The 15,268-nt window shown below is 45.0% G+C and overlaps 1 protein-coding gene across 1 annotated transcript in view; it reads right to left on the minus strand.

The window, feature by feature from the left end:
* The window catches only part of STOX2 (storkhead box 2), a 60,586-nt gene extending 46,342 nt beyond the window's left edge, over positions 1–14,244 (minus strand). Inside the window, exon 1 of the mRNA XM_061565140.1 lies at positions 13,282–14,244. Within this exon, the coding sequence (XP_061421124.1) occupies positions 13,282–13,648 (367 nt within the window). The 5' untranslated portion in view covers positions 13,649–14,244. The remainder of the gene's footprint in view (positions 1–13,281) is intronic.
* Positions 14,245–15,268: the final 1,024 nt, after the last annotated feature.

Below are 15,268 nucleotides of genomic sequence, written 5' to 3' on the forward strand. Positions count from 1 at the left end.
CGTCGTGATTTAATTTATTTCAATTTTGTCACCTACGTGACTTTACCTAAAAAACCAAAGAGTAATGAATCCTCTGCAGTCACGAAAACTTCAAATCTAGAATTTGAAGGTCTTATTCAGCAATCGGTAAAGAAAATGTCCCCAACCCCTGCATCATGGCTAAGGCAAATGCCACACACTCATACAGTTTTTTTTTTTACAAAGTGGGTCATTGCTGACCCCGTCAACATCTGCAGACATAATCAAATGGACCAAACATAACCTTGCTGTACTTCTATTTAAACAAATGAGAGTGTGTAGATCGTGAGTCCGTTACTGATATATGATCTAATCTTTTTTTTCACTTCACCTCTTTTCCTCCAAAAACAGAGGGACAAACAATGCCTAACCCATAAACATTGCGCAACATTTAGATATGTGCCTACTGACGCTTTTACAAGCCTCTGGAGCTCGATGCACAGATAAAGCAAAACTCTGCGGACTTGTATTTCACAATTCCTCGAAAAGTTTTCGTTGGGGAGTGTTGGCAATAATAAAACAAAATTTCCACGTATTCTTGGTTCTTCCGGTAAAGTCACGTAGATAGAAAAATAATAATACAAATAAAGTGAATAAAAATAATAGAAATACAATTTAAATATAAAAAAACACTAATATAGACTGTAGTGAGTGTACTGGCAGCCTAGTAATTGTTCACTCACTGTGATGTACAACAACAACAACAACCGTCATTCGCCACCAGGTGGCGGTGACGTCACCACGGCGCCTGTGCCAGGCGCTGTGCACGTTGAGACCACGTGAAGTGTCGAATGCCCGCTGGCAGGAGGTCACGGCACATGACCCAGGTGACTGAGATGACTGGCCGATGCGCCGCCTGTTTTGTCCAGGGCAGACCAACCGTGTCGGTCTAAGTCAGACATAAAACCCCAGTGTTCTATGTCATTGTTGTACAAGCGAGTGCAGTCGTCTGTACACAACCGTGCACGCCCATTCGATGCCCTGAGCCGGCAAAAGAGGGGAGGGAGTTGTGACACTTACAGATGTTGGAAATTAAAAGAAGGTTTCACACACACACACAAAAAAATTCCACACAAAATCAAGAGGAACTGTTTCCTTGGAGACTTGATCTACAACTCAATCACTCTCGGGCCCCCCCCCCCCCCCACACACAACCCCACTCTACTTGCAGACTTTATAGCGGCACTACTAGCCCCCTCCTGCCCAGCAGAGAGGAGGATTCTCCATCCCCGTTACCTTTGTTTAGGGGCAATGGGGGGTGTGGGGGGGGGTCTTTGGCACAAGGGTTACCGGGGAGGCACTGTATGCCCGCAGCTGCCACGGAGCAAACAAACTTAACTGGGGGGGGGGGGGGGGTGTACGTGTGAAAATCAGTGGGGCTATCTAAGTGTGGCCGAGTTCTCAAGCCTTCTTTCCGTGTGCGTGCGTATGTAACCGTTTAAACATTGTTCCGTCTCAATATCAAAAGTCTCCTCTTTCTGTTAATTTATCTATGCTATGCCGCCAGTTGAAACAGCGGTTGCAAGTTTCTTGAATTGCCCTCCAACGGCATCCGTCTCTGTTGTAGCCAGGGCCGGATTGAGATTGTGTAGGCCCCTGGGCTACAGGTACTGTGAGGCCCCCAGGAATATTTTCAAAAGGAAAACAAAGTTTAAAAAAATGTATTTTTTACAAGGGCTAACAACAAATAAAATTCAGCATTCACAAATGAAATAACTTTTCACTTAATCTCTAGAGGCCCTCCAGCTGGCGGAGGCCTCTGGGCTGCAAGCCCCTAAAGCCCCCGTGCCTTAATCCGACCCTATGTGTACCCAGCAGTTATGACTGGGTACAGCACAGTCAATCAGCAGGTCACGTGTGGGATGGAATAATGTGTAGGTAATTTACACATCTTTAAAAAAAAAGTGTCTTGTCAGCATGGACGAGTTGGAAAATAATTGTTAGAGAATGGGGCTTTCAACATGTCCCTCTCATGGAGGCTCTCCTGCCAGCAGGAGCGTGAGCAAGCCATTGCAGGGCTGCAGCTTTATTATTTTATTGAAATGTTATTTTAATAAAAAATAAGTCCACGAGCCAATTTCTGATACCACGGCAACAGAATGATAAGCGCTTCCGTGGATTTGATTTAAAAAATATTTTTTATTTTACCAGGGAAGCGACCTGGCCACAAATGATTGCTCAACGAAGTGGCTTATCATGTGGACATTTATAGCAGCCAAATATTCTAAAGGCATCATTCTAAATGTGGTGGGAAAAACCGGAGGACCTGGAGAAAAATCCACGCAACCACGGGGAGAACAGGCAAACTCCAAATATATAGACGTCAGGTTCGGGATCCAGATCTAATCCACGACCTCCTGTATATCAAGCGAGGTATTCAACATCTAGCCACCGTGGCCCCTAAATTCCAACGTAAGTCATTGTCTACACGAGTGTATAAAATGCCTTTGAAATTTCCAAGCAGCCGCAGGTACCTCGCCTGAGTCAGTTTACATGACGTTGCATAAATAACACAGGGGTTTATTTGTATTCCAGGGTGGTTGCTCCTACCATGAAAGAGTAATCTCAGTGGCATAAAAAAAGCTTAGTTTACAAGCCTGTTACTTAGCGCGCATTGTAGCCACAACACAAACGCTCAAGCGCAAACCCAAACTCTCTGCCTCGCACACACGCACTCTTAGGTTCGTATAGTCCTCAAACTCACGATAAGCACCACAACTAAGTGCGTGTGTAGGGTTCAAGAGAAGGCCGAGTGGGCAAGAAGTTATTTGGGGGTTGAATGTACGTGCAATGCACGATCGAGGTAAAGTTATCTGTAAAAAAGGGAAAACAATGATCAGAAATATTCAGATGTAATAAGTAATGTGTTCAAACACACTGACCATGTGCATTGAAGTCTTGTATCCCTTGTTCAAGAATGAATACACGTTTTTTTTCTCTCTCTCACTAGATTTGCAAATGAAAAGGTTATACTTTTTGTGAGAAACTCAACACTGTTATATTCAACCTAACAAAGCACAATCCTATACCTAATGAATTCGTTTCAGTATTTGTGCTCTAGTGAGATATGGCGGCTTCCCCGTTTTCATCATTAAAAAGTTAATGCCACGAAACCCATTCCTTTCTGGCGGAATCTCAAAGGCTACCTTCTCTGCTGGAGTCCGTTGACAATTACCACTCTTACCATCACCACCCCCATTCCTCCGCAACCCTCACAACAAACACACCCCCCCCCCCGTCTCACCCGGCCTCCCCCACACTATCCGGATCACTTTATTGTTCCAAGCCAGACACTATTTCCTGTGTCTTTTAAGAACAACAAAAAAATCCCCCAAAAAGGTGGGTACAGAATACAAGTAATGCCTAGCCTGAGCAAATACTGTACGGTGTAAAGTGCACTGTGTACGGTTGTTTTCGTCGTTCTGCCGTCACAGATTTGAACTCTTATGAACAGGCGATGAACCTGCTGCATGTAATTTCTCAGTTGACGTGATGTCTCTCACAGATATCTGGGTGGAACATTTACAGGGGTGTATGTTACCCTGTGGTTGAATCGAACGCAATAGCTTTCGACCTCAACATTCCGATACAACCGCTCAAGTCATACAGATGACACGGAGGATTGCTTCACTCATTCGAAACAAATCTGGCAGTTGAAGTTTTATTTTACGCAATTTTGCAGTGACAGCTACACATGTATGTAACACAACGCACGTGCAGCATATCACTCTGAAGACAGCAGAACTCCAATAATCCACACTCCAATAATCCACAAATGATTGGCAAATTACGACTCCGTAATCCGCGGCGGATTTCAAAGTCTTCGCGGACTGCGAATGGCGACTCGTAGGAGTGGGCAGGAGGGGTATAACGCAGAGCTGCGGCAGGGGAGCTGCAGGAAAAACTCGGAAGCAACAATATTTTTTAGCATAAAAGCACAACGTGGCATCAACCAAAGCACCAATACGGATCACGGTGCACAAACCAAGACAAAAATGTCGTGCTGCCACAACGCGTTACTACTTTTTAACTCCGCGATGTGGTATCCGTGAACTCGTTTTCACTCCCCTTTTCAACCTTCGCTTATCTCTTACAAAAAAAGCAATAAACATAGCCTGGTATATAACCGTCTATTGGCCACTAAAACTGCAGTTGGTGTATAATGTTCTACATTTATACTGTATCTCCATTGTTGAACAGAAGCCCCTTGTTCAGCTGGTGTGCCATAATGAATGACCCTTATGCCAACACAATAATACCACATACGAAAAATATGAATAAATAATTCGCGGCAAAGAGTAACTGCAATGTAGTTGTTTCAGATTACAAAGGGAATGGCAAAGGATTATATTTTTAAGCTGTTGTGCCAGAATTGTGCCTAACGGAGCTCAATGGAATCAAACTATGTTCTTTTACTGGCCCCAAATAATACAATCATCTACGTTGTTACATTAAACAGAGGTGGTCAAAATACGGATTGTACAATTATACATTGTTGGGCTGCCAGCGGCTTTATGGGTAGCACGCATCTCAATCCTTAAGGGATTCAATAGGACTGAACCCAACACTGTAATAATACTGCAGCCCCGTGACAGTATAGACCACAGAGTATGTTAACCTGCCTGTTTATTTAGACTGTAGATAAATAAGATTCAATGACACCCATCACAATGGTCACCCATTGTGCCGATTTCACAGCTGAATGTCAAAGCAAATATTCTACTGCACTACAGTGATTGATGCCAGCACGCAGAAATAAACAAGAAAACATCAATATGGATAAAATTACGATATATAAAAAAGGCAAAAACAGTGTACGGAACATTTAGGAAATTGTATTTTTTTTTGTCAGACTGACATCAAAATGAGAGCAATTTGGAGTGCCTTTGGAAATTTGAACATAACCAAAAGTAGAAACATACCAATGTATGTGAGGGAAAGAGTTTTCAACGAGTACTTACTGCCAGCTATATGCATGTGAATAAATAAACATGGACACTAACGACGTGGAATAGAAGCTGAATGGTGCACAAAGAAGCAAGGAGAAATGCATAGGTGAGATGAACACCGATTACGGCTTTAACACAAATCAGAAAAAACACATTGACAATGATATGCTGTTTGATAGGGTGCCACAGTAGACAGATGTTAACTCCCTCGCCTGGCATGCAGGAGGTCATGGGTTCGATCCTGACCCTGACGCCTGCATTTCTGGAGTTTGCACGTTCTTCCCGTGGTTGCATGGATTTTTCTCTGGGTCCTCTGGTTTTTTCCTTCACATTGAGAAACATGCGCTTAAAGTATTTGACTGCTTTAATTATCCACATGATGAAGCCACTTTCGTTTGAGCTATCATTTGCGGCCAGGTTGCTTCTGAAAAGAAATCTATATAGCTCAGTGGGCCTTACCTGTGGTACAATAATATATATAGTTTATTATTTTAATAAAGAGAAAATTGCTGTAATTGGGGGCTTGGGCATGACATGTCGCTCGGCAAGATTATGGTCCGAAGGATGAAGTGAGACGGAGCAGTGAGGGGGTGGCAGGCAAGGAAGAGAGAGAGAGGTAACGTTCACGAAGTCGGCCGCCATCCAGATGAGCGAATCAACTCAGGTGCAGGAGTGAGATGGATGGTACAGTAACAGCACTGGATCAGGAGGGGACGTCTGGCACGGGAAGGCCTTCATCCAGCAGTGGACAGGGCAATGACGATACAGAATATTGCAAGGCATGCAGGCAATATAAAGTGAAGATAAAATGCTTTTGTAGTTTTTTTTTCAACATGCAAATCTTAACGGTGTTGTAAGGCAGACAGAATAATGATCTTAAAGCCAACATTTGCAATGGGAATAACATTAAACATAGGCGATGCCAAAATGTAATACGTACAGAAAATAATATTAATGGCAGAACCTGTTAGAATTATTTTGAAAATCGTTGCAGACGTGACCGCATAGGCTGCTTGAATCACATTCTGAACCACCATCTGAAATTAATACTAATGCAGGGAAGCCATATGCACGAACGTAAAATTCATATTTTTTGTGAAAGACTTTATAAAATATTAAGAGGGGTTTCCAGTTCCTGTATTCAACGTTATGGCCTATTGTTAACATTTTGGCGACAGTGTATACATGTTTAAAAGTAAGGCTAAAGTTAAAAGTTTCGAGAATAAGATAAGATACACTACTAAACAATTTTACTGTAGATTTTCGGTACAGCCATGTACAAACATTTCATCTTAAGGTGCTTCATTTAAAAAAAATTCTGACACGAGGGTGGATTGGGTATGGATGGAGTGGTCCAGGCAGAGAAACTCAGAAGAGAAGAGGAGAGCTGGAAAAACATTGCGGAGGTACAGCCCAGTATGAAGAACCTGGGGCCAGCACCACGACTGAGCCTCAGGGACAGCCGGGGTAACCAGTGAACGTGTCCCACCTATTCTAACTTTAGTAACACTCAAACATCGATATATTGAAAAACTAAACTATTTTTTATTCTATCTAGTAAGGCTCTTTTTTAGAAGCGACAAGTGGCTCATCATGTGGACATTTGTAGCAGCCAAATAATCTAAAACGCATGTTTCTCAATGTGGGGAGGGAAACCGGAGGACTCGGAGAAAAATAAAATCCACGCAGACAACATGCAAACTCAAAATATACAGGTGTCAGGATTTGGATGGAACCCACGACCTCCTGCATGCCAGGTGAGGGAGTTAACATCTTAGAAACACAGCACCTCTGACAGGAGTTGAATTTGGATTTGATCCAGACCCAACATCTATGCATGCGCTTAGACTTAAAACTTTCTTCCACAAAACATTTGGCTGTCCCTTCTGTGTGAATGCATGCGTCAAGTGGCACAATAATTAAGCACTACGAAACAGATATTATTCGTCAATATGAAGCAATACAATCACTAGACAAAAAAACAATCATAGTAAAATTAAATTCTAGAATTATTTCGATGTGAATCTCACTGCAAGCTGAGTATAAAGAATTACCCAACCCAGGCAACTACAAGTGTGAAACTGCAATAACACACCTGTCTTGTGGAATCTTCTCACCTGCTACAGACTTAATTGTAAACCACAAGTCGTTGCCAATCTTGCTCAATCTAGTGCTCAAACAATATAATAGTTCAACCACGTACAACTCTTAAGCATTGTGCACAAATGATCAGAATTACGTTTGCTCCTCCAGAAATGACACACACCTTCATCATCGCATTGGGTGAATGTTAATGAGTGTTGTTGAGATACCGTGTATGCAATCTGGTGCAAAAAGACGCAGGGTGCATTGAGCATGCAGGTATAGTCACACAATAACCAAGCACAAACAAATGAAGATTCATTGTTTCAGAGGTCAAGTAACACACGTAACCGTTCATGGCACAGAGGGCACCATGGCCAAATCAACCTCCACGATGCGTCAAAGCAAACAATCGTGGCTCAAGACAACACATACTGTAGATAACCTGTATAATAATACGTTAACTGATAACGTATTGCCGTTTGTCAGTCCACTGTTGGGCAAAGGCCTCTCTGCACCGTCGGTCAGGGAGGTTATTTCACTGTGTTGCGCCTGAAACGTCGTGATTTAATTTATTTTGTACCTACGTGACTTTACCGAAAGAACCAAAGAGTATGGATTCCTGCAGTCACGAAAACTTCAAATCTAGATTATTTCACTAGACTTCAGTGCACGCTGGCAAAGGACCCCGCCTCCAACAATATGCAGGACCAACTTTGTTATCGCTCACCACTGACGTTGACTGTGGCAGGAAATCAAACACAGGTCGCCTGGTTCAGTGCGCCAGCCACTGCACTACTGCTCCACCTTGAAAACCAAGATAGTTGGTATTCATTTATATACGTATAATGTACACAACAATTGTATGTAAAGCATCGATTGTTTAGAACAATAGTAACACACGTACATATTTTAAAATATTATTCATACGTGCATTTTACATGTAAACGTTCCATACGTATTTTTCTGGCAGTACAAGTGAAAAATGAACCAGCAAATGAAAAAACCATGGCTTTAATGACATGCTTTCCAGGACAGCATGAAGCAGTACAATTTTCCATGAAAGCTAAACCTACCCATTGCACTCACGCAACAACATGCTTGGCTGCGGTATCGTCCCACCCCTCCCCTTCTCACTCCCCTGTATTTTTTCTCTCTCTCTCCAAATTACTGTTTACTTAAATAGGCTATCGGTGACGTAAGTCAAATACGTTTTCGTTCATAACTCGTAACAGTGAGCAGTGCACCATCAAGCAGCGATGGAGCACGCCTGTAATCCAGCACTGCGGAGGCAAGGATTGGTGGATCACCGCACACACGGTGTGAAACTCCATTCCCGTGGGCTTCGAGGTGCCATACCCTGGCTCACCAAGCAGGTGGAAGTGCAGTAAGTGGACTAATTGCCATCGGTTTCCATCTGTACGATGAAAGAGTGTTGTCCCCTCACGCTCGTGGGGTTTCTCCGGCTTCCTTCCGCTTGTATAAACACTCACTAATTGGCCGCAAACATCGTAAAATATAAAAAAAAACTTGATGCAGCAGGACCCCTCCTGAAAATGAGTCTGACGACTCAACGTGGCTTCCTGGATAAATAATAAAATTATTGCCATTATTTTGGAAAACGACCCAAGATGATGATTTCACAAACCCATTTGTTTTTTACTGCTGCAATCTGCCAAATTAAGCGGGGAACGAAATTGAATTGTCAGATTTTTTTCTGGGTGCAGTTATTGGCGAACGTGCTGAGACGGAGTTCACTGCAGTAGACAACCCAGTTTAATCACGTTTGGTTGCCCAGGTTTGACACAAGGGTCTCAGCAGTGCCAGTACGGTGCTCCGATATGGTCTTCGCCTCCAGAGCCACAGAGCCACCCTACCATCACTTTCCTTATAGAGAATACACCGTGTACACAAATACCCCCGTTTGTCTTTTTAAAGGACATAGCCATTCATTATAAACACACGTGATATATGGTGCACCCTCCCCTCATTAATATTCATGAGCGGGTGGATTTTTACACTCACGCAGAAGAAGGTCGAGCGGAAATATTTTTTTTCGCAAATTCGCTTTAAGTTTGACGTTTCTTTATTGAAAGTGAATCTAAAAAATAATTATACGCAGCAACAAAGTGGATTTGGTGTCTTTATTTATTTCTTCAGCACTTGAGACGAAAGGTAAGTCTAATTTAGGCTTTTACATTATGGAAAATGTACATTTCTCGGTGATTTTCCAGCATATTTCAACCCCAGCGACCGGAAAGCAGAATAGAATAACGTATCAGAGCAGTGAATTTGAACAAATTGAAGGTCAGTTATATACAGTGCTACAGTGAACTGCAGTGAAGTGTTTTAGGACTTCGTTTTGTGCCAGATTCACTGCCATTAATACAGTGCTACAGTGAAATTCAGTGAAGTGTTTGATGACATACTTGTGCAAGATTTACTGCCATTAAATTTGCACAAGATACAATTATACTCTGCTCCATTTTTTTTCGTAAATATTACAGCTTCTGTCCTAGGACTGGCAAACAAGCTCATACTCTTTATGGCTATTATGAGCCAGAGAAGGGTCAGCTGCGACCTGGGACGTGACAAGCTTTAGACCATAATTTCTCAAACTATGGCTGTCAGCGAGGTTTACGTTACCCGTTAGTTACTGCTCAGTAAATAAAACATCAACCATTCGGTGCATCACGAACAGTCCACGTTTCTAACCCCCCTCCCCCGCCCACACACTAAAGCCAGAGCTCTAAAACCACCGTCTTCCATATCGATGCGCAGCATGTGGGCAGCTGCCGCGTGCGGGCAGCTGCAGATGATGTCCGAGGGAAGATGGACTCGACACACGTTATATTATTCGCACCCCCATCCCGTGAGAACTGCTGTTCGCGTGTCGTGTTGTCCCAGCCCAGCACCTCCGATCAGCGCGGTTTGACTGCGTACGGTCCGAAAAAAGTTCAACGTACATACGTACGTCCAGTACATGTCACCCAATGACACTAAATATACCGACAATGGAACTACGATCTTGAATTCTAAACGAGTGCCTTTTACCGACGTTTTAAGTGTCCTGCGGTGGCACGTGCGTCGTCGTAACGCGTCATCCTCATTCGTCAGTCTGTGCGCACTTTGCGCATTAATGCTACGAGCTCGTTCCTGTATTAAATTACCCTCAATTATGTACAGGTGTGTGTGTGCGTATGCTGTGGGGAGCGGTAGTGTACCGGATAGGGTTCTGCGCTACGAACCCCTCTGCCCGAGTTCGATTCCTGCTCACGACCAACACCAGTGACAATTATCTGAACCGGTCATGGGCCTCCCATGTCGACTCAGCCTTAAATGAGTACCTGGTGCGGTGTGTAAACATCGCCACTAGGGAGACAAAGGCAGCCCCAGGCGTGGTGCTGGCCACCCACACCTTCGTGTGCCGTTCCGGATTTTATAGGTGCTCGCTAACAGCCCTTGCCCCAACAGTCTGTACAGGTTATACGGGGGATCTTTGTCCTTGTCTTGTATGCTGTGTGCGTAGACGTGCACAATACTCGGACTCTGAAGGAGTTCAACCATAAAGTGCAAGTGTCTACTGATTTTTAAAGGAGTTCATTCAGAAGCTTTATTGAAACCAGGCGAGAGAGATTCATGAGACGAGTATATGTCACCCCCTATACAAAGGTGTCATGGGAAACACGATGTGTGCACAGCACTGTGGAGCGACAAAATACAAGGCGATGAAACCATCTGGGCGCCCCCTTACAGCAAACACAAAACACAATTCTGCTTCGCACAATCCACTTTTCTATTCCCCCGGCGTGAAAAGGTGTGATGATGAATAACAATGAGTCGGAAGGATGCAGCGCTCACGACAAGAACAATGAATAGCCCAACGGCAACTCGGGAATGAACATATCAGTGGGGAAGGTTTTTTTTTTGCCTTGTACACGCATTAAGTTTACATACATCACCATGGCACCCTCGGAGCGAGAAGGGGTTAACAGATGGGACAATAGTTGGATACACCGTTGGACGCTCAGGAATGAGCAACAATGTGATGTAAACATCCCAGGGACGTGTTGCTCATGCAGGTGGCCCAAGTATGTATGTTGAACTTCTTTCGCACCGTACGTAGTCAACCGTGCTAAATTGGATTTCTGTATATATCTCGAGGTACACGCAATCCATGCGTATTGTAGTAGTGGTAGTGTAAGTAGCGAAGCTCGTCTAGGTGCTCTGTGGAACAAAGGTATAAAGTATACGTGCTACTAGATATGTTTAGATTACCGCAGTAGCGAATGGGCATTTGTGGGAGAGCAATGGCACAGTGGAACCCAGCGATCGGTATTTTGCACAAAGTGAGTTACAGTGTGAGAGTTTACATTTGTAAGGCGCATTCGCAATGCGGCACCGTGTATGGAAGTCGGGAAATAAACAGAACCATGCAGAGTAAACGGCCAGATCTAACCGGGGGTTAAAGGCCAATTTAAAGAGGTGAGTTTTCAAGGCAGACTTAAATAGCTCCAATGACCCCGATTGTCTTATTACCAAAGGCAAAAACGCGTTGTTCCTTAGTCTGGGAGCTGCACTGGAAAAAAAAGGCCGATCACCCCAGGAAATGAGCCTTGACCTCGGAGAACTTAGGAGAATGCGATCCGAAGATGTTAGGGACCTCGTTGGAGTGTAAACACGGAGCAGTTCCTCTAGATGTTGTGGTAATAATACACCTTCCTACATGCGTCAGTGTGCACTCACTCATGCTCAATATATGGTACACCTTTATTAGCGTACATACTTTGCTGCGCACTCAATAGGATGCTCTCTATGCATCGAGTGTACATAGTATATATATATATTTCGTCATTAATCAAACAAACAGCAATTAAATTTCTCATAGAATTCGTAATTTTCGGGGCGTATGCATATTTTTTTACGGAGGAGCTCAGCCCTGGATAGCTCCGGTTGAAAATGAAGCCCCTGGTAATGTGCACACGTGTCGTTATGTATATCATATGCAATGTGCTCAGAAGTGTTGTGTCTATCAGGGCTGTATGCATGTTAAATTGTGTATGCATTCTGTTAACCCGTGTGATATACCAATGCAACCACTGCCTAAAAAGGAACACACAGGTGCCAAAGTACATATGCTATTACATGTGAACAAATGGTTGTGTGCAAAAATTTCCCACTCGTTTGCTCTAGACACGCACACACAGGCACCACATATGTTGTCTGTAGAGTAGTGTATTAAGAGTGCTTACCCATATGCCATACCGACACAAGTTCACACAGGTGCCAACGTACTCATCCACGTGATTCACATAAGGCAGGTAAACACCGAGCATTCGCCCATGCGCTCCAAATAACACGGGTGTCCCCATGTGTGTGTTTGTATGTGTGTATAGCAGTGTGTATGCAGTTCACTCATCCATGCGTTTTACATAATACAGGACGGGTATTCCTGCTGTGTGTATGACTTGCACAGCGGAGAGCGGTGGTATTATGATGGTCAGCGCACTGCGCTCCGAACCTGGATGTCCAAGTCGGATTCCCCGCCACGGCTAACATCAGTGGCGAGTGATATCCGAACCGGTTCTAGGCCTCCCCATAGGTTGACTCAACCCCGAGTACCTGGTGCTCGATGTGTACATATCAGCACTGTGTTGGCCACAATACATAGATCCGTGCCGGACTAACAGTCTGGTCAAGGAGGGGAAATCTTAATTTGTTTTTAGTAGCGTGTATGCAGGGAAAGGAACCCACGTGTTCTACACAACACCGGTACACTCAGGTGTGTGAGTGCGTGTTAGGAGTAGCATGTAAATTCCGTGCACTCGCCCACTCTAAAACAGTTTCATCAATACAGTACTCTGAAGAAGGGCCATTGTCCGAAACGTCGCCGATTATATCGTTTATTTTAAGGCAGTGTTGCTGTCCAGTGTGTTGAGTTTTTTTATTGTGATTGTGCCCCACTGCCAACGCAACATCACCAAATAATTAGCAGCATTATTCTCATGAATAAGCGTACATTTTACTCTAGTGGCAGTGCCTTACGCCGATTATCTCTACTCCAAGCCAGGCCTACCAGCGTTCCTAAAAAAAAAAAACCCCATCTCGAGTGAGAAATAAATCCCCGACTATGCATCGTGCAACGCATAGGGCAACGTCGTACGCGTGAGTGCAACAGTCGGTGCGCCGCAGGGAGCGGCGTGCATCACGCGTGCCTCCTCCTGCTCCTCACCCAGGTAGTCGATGGTGTATCCGCGCGGCGGTCGCAGCGCCCTGCGGCTCCACGCGTCCCGCAGGGCGCCCAGCTCCGCGGGCTCTCCCCGGAGCAGCAGCACCCCGCCGTGCAGCCAGCCCAGCAGGTAGAGCCCCCGGAGCCTCTCAGACAGCCGCCCGTCCCAGAAGCGAGCCGTGTTCTCCGCCTTGAATTCAGCGAAGAGCTCCGCGTATCCCGAGCGCCGAGGCTCAGCGCCCGGGTCCGGGCTCGAACCGGACCCCTGGGGCTGAGCGGCGCTTGTCCGCTCCCGGCTCAGCACCATGGCCACGCATTGCGGGGCGAGCTGCAGGAAGCGCTCCGTCTTGCGCGCTTTTTGGGAAGCCATGCGCAAAGCTCTCTGTTGTCGTGCCGTGCGGTAACAGCACGGCTGTCTCGCTCGGGTAAGAATGCACAGGATTGGTATTTCGTATTCTTGAAGCGTGCGCCTTCGCTAATTCGTCTTATTCTCCTATCGGAGCGCAGTGCGCTGTGCACCGGCTTTAGCGAATGTCCCTGGGTGTGTGTGTGTGTGTATACATGCGTGTGTCCGGCTGGAGTGTGTGTGTGTATGTGTGCGATGGCTGTGTGTGTGTGTTTCTCTCTGGCATCAGGTTGGCTCAGCTGACTGTGGAACACCCCTTGCAATGAAGGCGTCCATGCACTTAAAAGCGCAGGCAGTTGCCTACACCGTTTAAAGAGACGAATCGGACTTTTATCGTCAAAATTGTTGATTGAAAAGAAAATTGTAAAAAAAAGAAAATCGACGTTAAGAAAACTCGAGTACAAAACACACCTTGGCGGAATATTGATCTTCAAAACTACCACAAATGGTCAAAGCCAGAACTACACGCACAAAAACACACGCGCTACATAATAACGCGCGTGCAAGCGAGCGAGCGAGCGCTCTCTGCGAGAGGGCGGACGAAGATTGCGCGCCGATGACGATTCTGGCGAATGAATGGGCGAGAGAACGCCTCGCCCGCCCTTTAAATAGTCTGCGTGGGGTCTGCCCTCCACTGCCCGCCACCTGACGTTGCGGCTCCCCCCACTGGCACCTCTCGTCTGCCACCTCGCGATGCGCCACGGCCACGAAGTGCACAACAGCGCTTCGTTCGGTTGCTGCACGCGTCTCTTCGCTAATGTCTTATTGATTTTGGGGGTCTTTTTTTTGTTACAACCCACCGTATACAGGAATGTCGCCGTGGTGTATCGATTATATTATCAACGGTGGACTTGCAATCCAGAGGTCGTTTCCATCTGGCGGCATGGCAGTTGAAACAATGGGAATATTTTTAACACGTAGTAGGCTTTCGCGATCAATATCATCCATAATAGAGGTTTTTTTTGGGTTAGATCGCGTAAATATATAAATGTGTTGTTAAAACCCGCCACCACCCGACACAGCCAACTCGTAAGGGTTGTCACAACTAGCTTCATCAAGTAATTCATAATTACTGGCGAAACGTTGTACTCTGTAAATGTCGTGGCTTGGCTCTCCAACACACCGGTTAGTGCTGTACTAGTGACGGATTGGCCACGTTTTGTTTACGTGACAACCCTTACGAGTTGGCTGTGTCGGGTGGTGGCGGGTTTTAACGACACGTTAATATATTTACGCGACCTAACCCAAAACACCTCTATTATGATGGGAATCTTTTGTCTGTGTGTTTTGATTTAAACCCTCTTCCTCATTCCACCCCAGCCCACATGCATTGTTGGTATACCGCACTTAATTGATCAGCAGGGGACAGGCAGCTGGCATTTCTTCCTTCATTTTCATACGATCGTTGTGTGGCATAGACGTAGAGAAAATGGGGCTTAAACATATATACAGTATTGCAATTTGGTGTAGTTTATAAACAGCTATGCTTTCATATGTACACGTTATGTACATATTGTGAGTAGTTTATGTAAAAGGTAGATGAACACATGTACAATTGCTCACGTCACTGCTGGTGGATATGCC

This window comes from Lethenteron reissneri, chromosome 34 (assembly GCF_015708825.2).
Source record: "Lethenteron reissneri isolate LAM-NWPU_2019-01 chromosome 34, ASM1570882v1, whole genome shotgun sequence".
Classification (NCBI taxonomy): domain Eukaryota; kingdom Metazoa; phylum Chordata; class Hyperoartia; order Petromyzontiformes; family Petromyzontidae; genus Lethenteron; species Lethenteron reissneri.